Genomic DNA, 12,408 nt, shown 5'->3' on the forward strand with positions numbered 1-12,408 from the left:
ATGTCACAAGCATCCATCCAGCCAAGCACTATATAAATGGTGAACACATACAGTGGTAGCACCTTGACAATGTCAGGGGTGGTACCCCTCTGGTGCCCCTGTGGTACCACCTATTTCTGTGGTACCACTTTTTTTCTATGTGGTGCCACTAGATGGCGGTAGAGAGCAACTAATGGCGGTAGAGACACACAGGCATGTTGTGTCTATTTGAGACAGGGCTGCTTTCAGTCAACAGATTGAAGCTGCAATTGAAGCTGAACTTGTTGAGAAGTGAAACAAATAATTGTATGGGTTATATTATCAAGATGTATTTTGGTAAATTGCAAAACAACTTATGTCATAAAGGTTATAGCCTACACAATAAAGTCCTCATTATTAGTGGCATTTTGACACTCCTAAATGAACACTGAGGATTTTACTGTGTACACTGAGGCCTATACGGTAGGCTATCATACAAGTAAGACGCGCGAACGCTGGAAGCGAACGCAGCTCGAAAATATTGTGTATTTACGGACTTGTAATCCGTGTTATTTCACCGTGATGGGGAGAGAACATTGACATTGTGTGTGTGTGTGTGTGTGTGTGTGTGTGTGTGTGTGTGTGTGTGTGTGTGTGTGTGTGTGTGTGTGTGTGTGTGTGTGTGTGTCAGGCTGTTGTGCATTGTAATCAGAGCATTGTCTAAATTCCTGCACTCTGGCGCACTCTGGTGGCTGCTTACAGGCAGTGCACGCATGTGAGTCACATGGGGGCACAAGCCAATGAGAGCATGAACACAGACACACAGACACACAGACACACACACAACCCGAGCACGGTTACATAGTAAGCTCCACTTGGTTGGAGGCGCGGCGGCAATGATACACAGGCTAACAGTCTTTGTTTTTCATGGAGATCCTCATCTTGTAAAGTTCTGCAGATGGTTGATAAGAAATCTTTCTCTATCTGGTGTTTGGGTCAGGATATTCATTGTTGCCTAATAATCATGTATAGGTTGTGAAAACTCCAGCCACGTCTGTCTTCTCAGAATTGCAATGGATTTCATTGAAATGAAAGGACTCGGGAAAGAGGAGAGATGCTAAGCAGAATATATACCTAATATAGTTATACAAATGAACGCTCTTATGTGGAGTTATCCGACCTATATCCAACGTAAACTCCATATATGGAGATAGATTACATCAGTAAGATGTCACAAGCATCCAGCCAAGCACTATATAAATGGTGAACTCAATATTTCCACGTCCAAGAGCAGAATTATTCAACTTAGTAACTAAGTAATTCACTCTTTGACTATCTCTAATTCTCAAGACGGTCTTGAGGATGGTCATGGCTCCGCCACTGGCTCGCCCTCGAACTAGCTGGTTCCGTCCACCAGACAAAAGAAGGGCCTTTTGTCTAATAGTCACAGGGATGTTGGCCTCCGCCGCGGTTATCCTAATCCACCGTTCTTTGAATTGGAAGAATGAGGACCCGGCTCCAGCTCCGACAGTCCCCTTGGCCCGGGCGTGTCAGAGAGAAACGATTGCACCGGAATGTCTTCGCTACGACAAACCGAGCGCCCTGACTGGACGCACCGACGTTGTCACGATGACGTCCTGGTTAGCTCCGATCGTATGGGAAGCCACATTTGAACCTGCGTTGTTGGATGGCATCTACAAACCCCGCGACATCACCGTGGCAGTTACAGTTTTTGCCGTTGGTGAATACATACAATTCCTCAAGGATTTCCTGGAAACCGCAGAGAGGTACTTCTTCGTGGGATTTAAAGTCCATTATTACGTCTTTACGGATAGGCCAGAGCAAGTCCCCTCCGTTAAGATGGCTGCAGGACGGGAGTTGTTCGTCAGGCCGGCGCCAAACTCAAAACGCTGGGAGGAGATAACAGCCAGCAGGTCAAAAATTATTGCCAATTTTATCGAAACGGAGCTGCGCGATGGCGCCGACTACATCTTCTGTTTTGACGTCGATTCGAAGTTCCATGACCGCTGGGGATCTGAAACTCTAGGTAAGCTGGTCGCTGTGTTGCACTTTAATCACTTCACCCAAGAGCGCAGCCAGTTCATCTACGAACGCAGACCGGAGTCTAAAGCCTTCATGTCCGCCGACGAGGGCGACTTCTACTACGGCGGGGGCGTGTTCGGAGGGGAGCCGGCGTCCATCCATCACATGCTGTCGACGTGCAGCGATAACTTTGAGCTGGACGCCCAGCGGGGCATCGAGGCAGCGTGGCAGGATGAGTCTCATCTGAACGCCTACCTTTGGCGCCACAAACCCACCAAGATTCTGTCTCCAGAGTATCAGTGGCATGACTTCCACGCCAGAAAGCCAGAGATCAAAATAATCAGATTCTCTGGAATCATTAAGGACTACCGTAAGGTACGGCCAGGATGGACCGGCGGCACGGATTATTAGGAAGAGAGTCATCAGCAGGTCATCAGCAGGTCATCAGCAAGTAAGATCTACAACATCACGAAGAAACTCAGCGGCAAGTACACCAGCCAGTCAACCCCTGTCAGAGACAAGGATGGCACCATCCTCAGGACAGAGCACGAACAGGCCGCAAGATGGGTACAACATTTCAGCGAAGTACTCAACTGTCCAGAGCCAGATGACCCTGCTAACCCTCCACCAGCAGAGGATGTCCCCAACATCGACACCAGTCTCACCAACTCATGAAGAGGTAAAGCGTGCTATCCAAGCCATGAAGGGTGGGAAAGCTGCCGGCCTAGATTCCATCCATGCCGAGATGCTGAAAGCTGACCTTATCACTTCAACAAAGGTGCTCACGGAACTCTTCAGAAACATCTGGGAAGAGGAAATAATACCTGAAGACTGGGACAAGGGCCTGATTGTTAAACTGCCCAAAAAAGGCAACCTCCAAAACTGTGACAACTGGCAGGGATCACACTGCTGTCAATACCATCTAAAGTCTTTTGTAGGATTCTACTCGGCAGAATTGAAGCCGCCGTCGACTAAAACCGGAGACAGGAACAGGCAGGATTCAGGAGAGGGAGGGGCTGCACAGACCAGATCTTTGCTCTGAAGAACATCCTCGAGCAGTGTGTAGAATGGAACGCCCCACTGCACATCAATTTCATAGACTTTCGGAAAGCCTTTGACAGCCTGCATCGTGACACCCTATGGAAGATCGCAAGAGCATATGGAACTGATAGGGTTGTTCTACCGTCACTTTGAATGTAGTGTCATTGTCAATGGAAAACCATCTGAGCGCTTCAACTTAGAGTCTGGTGTGCGGCAAGGGTGCACCATGTCTCCCATTCTCTTCCTGATGGCCATTGACTGGCTGATGAGGATGACCACGGCCGATAAACCAAGGGGCATCCAGTGGACTTTGTTCTCCCAACTCGAAGACCTAGACTTTGCCGATGACCTTGCTGTTCTCTCCTCCAAATATATCCACTTGCAGGAGAAAACTGACAGACTAAACCAGTATGCAAAACAAACAGGGTTGAACATCAATGGTTCCAAAACACAAGTGATGTGCATTAATGCCACTCCAGATGCACCAATCATTGTGAATGGGAAAACCCTCGACTTTGTCGAAGATTTCACCTACCTGGGAAGTCTTGTCAGCAAGGACAACGCAACAAAAAAGGAGACCAGAGCAAGGCTAGGGAAGGCTCACTGTGTTTTTGTAAGGCTCCATCCTATCTGGAAGTCGAAGCAGTACAGCCTAAAAACAAAGGTCCGACTGTACAACAGTAACGTAAAATCAGTGCTGATGTATGGCTCTGAGTCGGAATGCTGGCGTGTGACAACACTTGACATGAACAAGATCAATGCCTTCCACAATGGATGCCTCCGTAAAATCTGCCGCATCTTCTGGCCTGAGAAGATTTCAAATAAAGAGCTGCACAGAATGACCAGGTGCTCTAGTGTCGTGTCAGAACTCAAACGCCGCCGTCTACGATGGCTGGGACATGTGCTCCCAATGGCCCAGGAGCGAATCCCAAAGGTTGCACTGAGATGGACCCCAGTAGGGAAAAGGAGTCAAGGTCGACCCAAAACCACCTGGCGACGAACCGTGACAGCTGAGCTTCAGGAGATGAACCTTACGTGGGGCGAGGCACAACATGCAGCACAAGACAGGTCCCGATGGAGGCAGATCGTTGAAGCCTTATGTCCCACTTGGGACGAAGAGGATTAAGTCAACTCATTCAGTGCCACTGGCCAAAATTCATTGTAAAAAAAAAAGTGCCATTCAGTGCCACAGCCAAAATTCATTGTAAAAAAAAAAGTGCTTAGGAGCCGAGATACAGAGATACAAAGAAGTTAAACAAGAAGTGAATGGAGCAGAACATTTTCAAATCATCATATCTTGGGTTCTGATTTTTTTTTAAACGTTTTAGACGTCCAGTGGCACAGGGCTTATATCACAACGGACGTTTTAGACGTCCAGTGGCACTGAATGAGTTAAGTCATCAGCAGGGCCGGCGAGTCCATACAGGCGACCTAGGCGACCGCCTAGAGGCTAGAGCGGCAGTTTGGAGAGGCGGGAATAAGTGTTGGCAAAAAAACAACAACATATTGTTGAACAGTTAATGCAAGTAAAACCACCCTAAGTGGGGGTCTACGAACAAATACTTCAGGCTCGGATTTTGGCTCCGCCCCCCGGAAGTGGGTGAAACAGGCACTTCAAACACTTTGTTGAATTGTTCAAAAACATTCAAAGTTTTTTTTTTGTGCATTTGTATTTTTCTAAGATGCTCCTTTTAACGCAGATTTCTTTTGTATTTTTTTTTTATTTTTTCATTGGTTACTTTTTTTTAAACTTTTTCTTTTCATAATTTTTTTTGCGTTCGCTTCCCGCGTTCGCGCGTCTTACTTGTACTAAATAGTTCTTACCAACTGCATTTTCTTAATCCTTGACGTGTGTATTTAAAATTCTGCCATGTACCAGACTGAAATAATGTCCCACAGGGTTAATTTTTAACCCTATGTTACACCCAAAAAGGGAAACATAGCAAATATCTAGTATACAACATACAAACAAACACATATTCCATACAATTTGGACTCGAGGAATGTATTAAAATTGGTATTCTTAAGCATATCTTGACTCTATTTTGGGCATTTTTAAAACTGAGCCAACAATGTTCAGATTACATCTATATTTGTCTTTTTACTATACTTGTTGATAGTTTTCTTGACGACTATTTTCTCATAATCCTTGAGTGAGTGTGAGTGCACACGTCTGCGTCCCTGCATTCCCAGTAGGCTATGAAGGCTTACTTTGTGGCTCCTAGAATCTCAACCTAGAGAGAACTTATCAGGCTGCTCTCCTGTTGAAACCATCTTCGAGGTTTGGTCCAGGAGGCAGACACTGTTAGTTTAAGAGCAGGCTAGGCTTAAAACGTTCCTTCCATTTGGGGAACAACAGCTCCATCATCATCCATAGTCTCTAATGTCGTCATAGCCAGTGCAGTGCACGTTTGATTACCTCATTAACAAATGACATGACCTGCCTGGTGAAACCTGTGGAAGGACACTCCATACATTTTCTTTTATTTTTGGGCGGTGAAACCACCCCTATATGTGAGGTTTGGACATTGACATTCGCTGCACTGTGATTGGCCACCATTGTACCCCCCCCCACCCATTGCACCCCCCCAACCCTGCGCTGTGATTGGCCACCAGTGTACCCCCCCTAACCCTGCACCATGATTGGCCAATCACAGTCTATTCAGGACTGTGATTGGCTAGTGAAACATGACACATGTGCATAGCCCTATAAATAGGACTATGCACTTTTTAGGGGTGTACAATGGTTGGTCCACAATATTACTTTTCTTTAAGTGAACTTCCATCACTGTGATGACCACTGTGACCACACCGCCCACTTCACACTGGGTGTGATTTTTTCTCTCTCTACAGTCATCTGAAAAAGTGCAAGGGACATTTATATCACCTTTATCTCTTTGCCTCAACACTAGACCCATTTGTAAGTACTGTTACTTATGAAGGGTTGTACACTGACCTGTCTGTATAAGATGTTTTGGACATTTTATGCTTTATTTCAGATAGGTCAGTATAGAGAGACAGGAAACCAAGGGCAGAGAGATAGAGAGAGAGAGAAGAGAGACATGCGAGACACAACAGGGGTCAGATTTGAACCTGGGTCCTCGACACTCTCAAGGAGCATATGGTCTGTGCACTAACTGGCTGAGAGCCACCAGTCACCCCTGACCTGTCTGTCTAAAGCCTCTCCTCTGCAGAGGGGTCACTGACCTACCACTGTGATGAATAAGAGAGAATGAGAAAGAGACAGCATTGGATGACAGTGTCCTGCTGGTGTACTGTTAGACATTTTATGGGAGGTGGTTTCTGGTCTTTGATCAAGGGCATGAGTGAGTGAGTGAGCGAGCATGTGGGCAGTCTGCACCTCTATGCATCTCTACCGTTCACTCTTTCTTTCTTGGACTGATTTCATCTCCTCATATTCACAGATACCGTATAAGCACTCTTTTCTTTCCCTTTGCATTCTCTCACTCTTACAAAAATAAAATTAAACTGCACTACAAATATCTATGCAAATGCAATTATTTTCATCTGCATACATTATTTTAAAATAATAAATATGTTGTATTATTATAATTCAGGTGTTTTTATGAGTGTCTGTGCAAATCTGGTGTTTTGTCTGCAGTAAGACCAGTATGTCAGCGTATTCCTATATCACAACAGTGTGTGGGGAAAAACAACATTACTACAGTATTGCTCTCTCTATCTTTATATTTTTTTGCTCTCACGCCCTCATCTCCACCCCATTTCCCATCTGCCTCTCTGGCCTTCAAACACTTTGACACTTCAAATTCCATAGAGCATGGTAGCCATGGTTATGAGGCCACATACTCAGAATGAGATGCACGGTGGACCAGAATAAGGTGCAGGGTCCAGCATGGTGAACCATGCACTCTGGTCCACCATGGTCCAGAGTGCATGGCTCACCATGCTGGTCCACCATGGTCCAGAGTACATGTGGACCATTATGTCTTGCACAGACAATGGGTCCTTACATCACTCCCAGACTTTGGCCTCAGAAATAATTAGAGACTCTCACCGCAATATGACAACCTTCCAGTCCCCAATGCCTGAATTGTTTGGGCAGCTTCATCTGGACTACGTTCAGATATAAGTACAACTGCATTCATTACTTAGGTCTGATTGGATAGCTGTAAGGATATGTAAAACTGGCATTGTGGGATAACAGGGGGAGCCATGTGAAAGTACAGCCAAGTCCGTGTGAGACCTCTGAGCATTGGGAAATGAGCCACATCAATTTCCCCTCAATGGGCTCGACATGGCTCACAATGCAGTTCAATTGGCAGAGAAGTCATTCCATTAGAAATGTGCATTAAAGGAAATCATCAAGTTTTATTGGATCATAATTATGCACATTTTTTATCATTTGTAAGAATTACATGAAAGTATTTCTTTAAATTAGAAGTTTTATGACTCATAATCATGCATACTTTATTATTTGCAATAATTGCATTTAAGTAATAATTATTTAAGTAATCTCAAAATCTACTTGTAGGAGTCAGAGGCTGTGAGACAGAAGAAATCAAATAAAGTGCAGTACTTTCATAGCACTGCAGGGTACGTAGTCTCTTAAAGTCAAGTGGTTATGAGATCAATATACTGTATGCTGCATTGTTCTTGATTAAATATATTCATTATAACTTGGCATAGCCTAACGGCCGGCTAATCAAAGCTCTTCAGGTTATGAAAGTCATTAAAGGATGGAGTAGACAATACTACTAATGCAGAAGTGCAGAGAGGTGCTGAATTTTATGAGTTATATGCAGACCGCTGATGTACATTAGATAGCACACATGCTAATGTCTTCTAAGGCTTTTATAACACTCCCTCACCCAAGAGGAATGTGATAAATCATTTGTGTGTTGAGGTTGGTGAGACTTTGGTTTTTGTGGTATGGGAGACTGATGACTGGGTTGAATGTCTATTTCAGAGAATGAAGTAGCCTCCTTTGTGTCTCTTACCGGAACCGCTGCCTAGTGCCTACCGGTCTGCTGGTCATCAAATTAAAAAACATGAAAAACAATTAAAATATCCATGAAGTCTCCATGGGGTGACTAATCGATAGAAAAAAGTAATGTTTTGGGTGAACTATCCCTTTAAGTGGTTACAGTAATGTATAAATCAAACTAACCTCAGAGTAGGAATTTCATGGTAGCCATGAAGGCCATGGCTGTTGTGCCCCCTCGGTTTGGCCTTATGCCCAATTAAATTAAATGAAAAGACCCGAGGCCCGCCCACACTGTCTCAGTGCCCTAGCTGATTTCACCATTTTCTCCTCTGACCTCTTTCCTGTCAATACAGTTTTTAGATACCAGTGTCTTTTGTTAAGAGTCTGAATTCTTAACTCCCCCTGAGTCCCCATCTTCCCCCTGAGTCCAGAGGTAAGCATGTGTGAACTTTTGACTCAGGATTTTCTACAAATGGTCATAATTGCTATTATTATTTGTTTATTTTGTGAAATAAACACCTTTTTTATTTATTCATTTGACTGTTAGTTATACTACTTCAAAATAAGATCATCCTTAACCCTTATAAGTTCAATTTGATGGCTTTGCTGCCCTGGCGTTTGGCCTTTGTGCCTTCCACAAGTTGACAACAATACATTCCAAGTGGCATTGCCCTTAAAATTATGAAATTCCTGGCCCTATATACCCAACATATACCAAAGCAAGGCAAATGCACACACACACACACACACACACACACACACACACACACACACACACACACACACACACACACACACACACACACACACACACACACACACACACACACACACACACACACACACACACACACACACACACACACACACATTTTTAGTATTTGTTCATTTGTTTGTTTATCTAGTTTCCATTTCATTTATCATCTGTTTATTATCATTATTGTTTTTATCTTCCTTTTATTTATTTTTTGTTTTTCATTTTGAATTTGCAACAGCAGCTTGAATACCTCCTCTCATCGTCTTACTCCCTGATCTTCTACCCCTACATCAACCCATAGACTCCCCACCAATGCTTAATTGTTTGTTTAATCCAATGCTTTGTTTGTCTGGTTCCCTTTTGTTTTCATTTGTGTTGTTCTTATTTCTTTGTTTTGTGCTCACAATGCACCCATTTCCCCCCCTTGTTAGTCCCTATTAGGTCTTCGTTTACTCACTGTTTTGTCGCTTTGTTATTTCCCCCCCCCTCAGAGAGGTGACATTATTCTGTTGCTATTATGTTATCGTAATTATAATTAAAAATAACGTGGTCCTCCCAAAAAGGGGGGGTGGGGGTGGTGTAGGCTGTGGTGGCAGGACAACTCGTCTTTGTATTTAAAAAAGAAAAATAATGATCATCCCTCCACTCCACTCCACTGTAGCAGACATGGCGACAGTGCTGATACACTACCGATGATGACGGTAATAAGCATGAGGGTAAAAATAGTTACTGCAGCCAAAAAGCCTTATAATGATGACTTGGAAGGATTACAGTCAGGGATGGGGGTGTGTCGGGAATGATTATACGTTTAGCCACTGAACGTTGCAGAGCAATGTAATGCCTGATTTATACTGAAATACCGATCTACAGGCTCACAACGCCTTGTGAGCTTGTAGATCAGCTATATATACTTTTGCAGGGGTCTCCAACAGGGGTCCGGGACCCCTAGGGGGTCCTCAGAGTTACTACAGGGGGGCCGCCAAATCTTTGTGTATTTTTTTGATTTTTTTTTACATTAACCACTTGAACCCTATTATCCCTATTCTGAAGAGACCTTAAGCCAAAAATAGCAGATCTACAAGCTCACAACGCCTCGCAGCGCGAGGCGTTGTGACCTTGTAGATCGGCTATTTTCAGCAAAGAGGTTTGGGGTTGGTCTATTAAATCTATGAAAATACAATTTTATGCAGTATGTAGTGGGGGTCCCTGCTTCATCTCTCTTTCAGCTAGGGGGTTCTTTGGCTGAAAAACGTTGAAGACCCCTGCTTTGTAGTATAAATCAATCTTAAGATTCTCACAGCATCAGTTCTGTGAAGCTTCTGCAGGGTCCTCCACTCACTCGGTGTTACACGATGTGAAGTGCGTCGTGGTTTCCCCTGTCAACCCGTGTACTTGTATCTCTGCTGGCATTATCATTAATTCAGGGACTGCACAAGTACGCGCCTTGTCTCCTCCTCCTCCTCCCAGGCCTCTTGGCCTCTTTGTTAGGAATGAAACGGACAGGATAATTAGACAGTGGGACTTTCACTGTCTTGGTAATTGTAGTTGTGCGGTCCCATTAGAAGATTTAATTGTCTCACACTGCAAGAGATCAATCAGAACAATCAGGTGAGTTTTGCTACAATGTAGAATGACAGACACCTGTCCTGCCTACAGTACGCCGCTCACCCCGGCGTAACGGGTATTTCTGAGCCACCTATTACATTTTCACGTAAACACTTGCCTCTTATCTCCCACATGAAAGTCTACATTTTTTGTTTATACATAATTAGAGACGCATGTATGCACTGGTCCTATACCCTGTTATTCCATTAGGCGGTGAGATATTAAGTCTACCTTAATTGCAGTTCGATTATGGCTGGCTTCCACTTAGAGCTTTGTTCTCTGCTGCTTGACAAACAGAGGGGGTCAAGCTGGTGCCGTCCCAGGTGCTGAAATGAGACGACAGATCTCGTTAAAGATACACGGACATTTAGATTAGACTGACGATAGTGCCCTGCCTGAGCCGCATTCCAAGTTGTTACCTCCAGAGGTAAACCGGTGCATTCATTATTCCGATGTGTACAGCTTCTACATAAGTTGTGGCCTATGGTAATGATTTCTACACTGTGTGTGGCAAGAGGTTATATTTTGTGTTAGTTTACGGGGGGTGAGAATTGCGAGTTTTGCTGATACAGTGACCATTGAAGATGTCCTGGATGGAGGGAAGCTCATTGTTGAGTCTGGAGGGGACTATGGTGTTGAATGCAGAGCTGTAATCTATAAAGAGCATTCTCCCGTAGGATTTCCTCTTCTCCAGGTGGGAGAGGGCAGTGTGTAGTTCTGTGGCATCGTCTGTGGATATGTTTTGCCCGGTAAACAAATGGGTGGGGGTCTAGTATGATTGGCCATCAGCTCTTTGACATGTTTCTCAAAGCATTTGCCCACTATGGGGGTGAGGGCTATCGGACACCAGTCATTTCACCAGACAAAAGTCACCAGACAAAAGACAGCAGCTGTTGGTACCTCTCATTTGACTCTGTACTTTGTCCCTGTACTGTCGTTTGGCTGAATGAACGGCGTGTGGAATGTTTCTCCTCCTCTGTTCCAGACGCAAAACAAATTGTCTCATTGCTTGAGCGCCTTGCACACTGTGCTGTTTATCAATGGTCTCTGATTTGCTTAAACCTTTAGGGGTTTGATGGGGGCTATGTCGGCTAAATCGGTTTGATTTACAACAGCATAAGCATTTTTTTAGATATGTACTCCATCACTAGACACTCACCGTGTTCAGCCAGTAAATGTCAGTGCTTACCATTGTCACCATCCATTAAGTGGTTTCTTGTGTCTTAGCTCAGGCTCCCTGTTCTGTGTACCACTGTGTACGACACGTTATCCCTGACTCATGGAGATAGGGGGTTAAATTGATAAAAGTACCGCTGGCTTAGTGGTCCGGGTACTGGGCTCTAATGTAGCCTGACAGTGCATCGCGGGTTCGAGACCCGTTCCCGACGATCTTTACTGCATGTCTCTCCCCATCTCTCTCTCCCTGTTTCCTGTCCATCTCCACTGTAGATAATAAATTAAAGGCAGAAAATCCCCCCAAAAAAATAATATAAGTAAGGTTCTGAGAGAATAATCACATGACGGGGGGGTGCTTCACGTCATGCACGTGTGGTTATTTAGTCATCACTGACCTGCTCACTGTGCATTATCCAGCTTCAACTAACTTTACAAGTCTCCATAATGGCCACAAATACTAAAGACAGTATTACATAATACAATTCTTCCATGGTTATTATTCAGCTACAGTGATGTATTTTTGTCAGCCAGGTGTGTCACTAATTACGAACCAGACTGCCTCCATGAATTAGAAGTACATTATGATTCAGTACGCTGTTCAGTTCTCATTAGCAGTGTTGTAGAGTAAATGTAATGTACGTGGTCTGTTCATTCCCAGTGCCGCGGTATAAGGTTAAGTACAGACAAAGGTTTTAGGGCTGTGCACCTACAGTACCAAGGGTTTACAGGATTGCTGACATAAGTTATGTCCACACTCCTACATACGTTAATAACAATCATATTTCCCCCTTATTGAATGTCAAATGAATGGCATTTTTCCTTCAGCCCGAGTCCCCACAACAGAGGGTAAATATGAAATATG

At 44.2% G+C, this 12,408-nt stretch overlaps 2 protein-coding genes across 2 annotated transcripts in view; both read left to right on the forward strand.

Moving 5' to 3' along the window:
• The window catches only part of hs6st3b (heparan sulfate 6-O-sulfotransferase 3b), a gene marked incomplete at both ends in the record, with an annotated part of 96,458 nt that overhangs the window by 66,770 nt on the left and 17,280 nt on the right, over positions 1-12,408 (forward strand). The window lies entirely within an intron of this gene.
• Positions 1,411-2,412, forward strand: LOC308105784 (globoside alpha-1,3-N-acetylgalactosaminyltransferase 1-like; the record flags this gene model as incomplete). The annotated part of the gene is made up of 1 exon (XM_080456711.1): positions 1,411-2,412. The coding sequence occupies one exon, from the start codon at positions 1,411-1,413 to the stop codon at positions 2,410-2,412; it is 1,002 nt and encodes a 333-aa protein (XP_080312837.1).

The sequence above is a fragment of the Gymnoscopelus braueri genome (assembly GCF_963280865.1).
Source record: "Gymnoscopelus braueri genome assembly, chromosome: 18".
Classification (NCBI taxonomy): Eukaryota; Metazoa; Chordata; class Actinopteri; order Myctophiformes; family Myctophidae; genus Gymnoscopelus; species Gymnoscopelus braueri.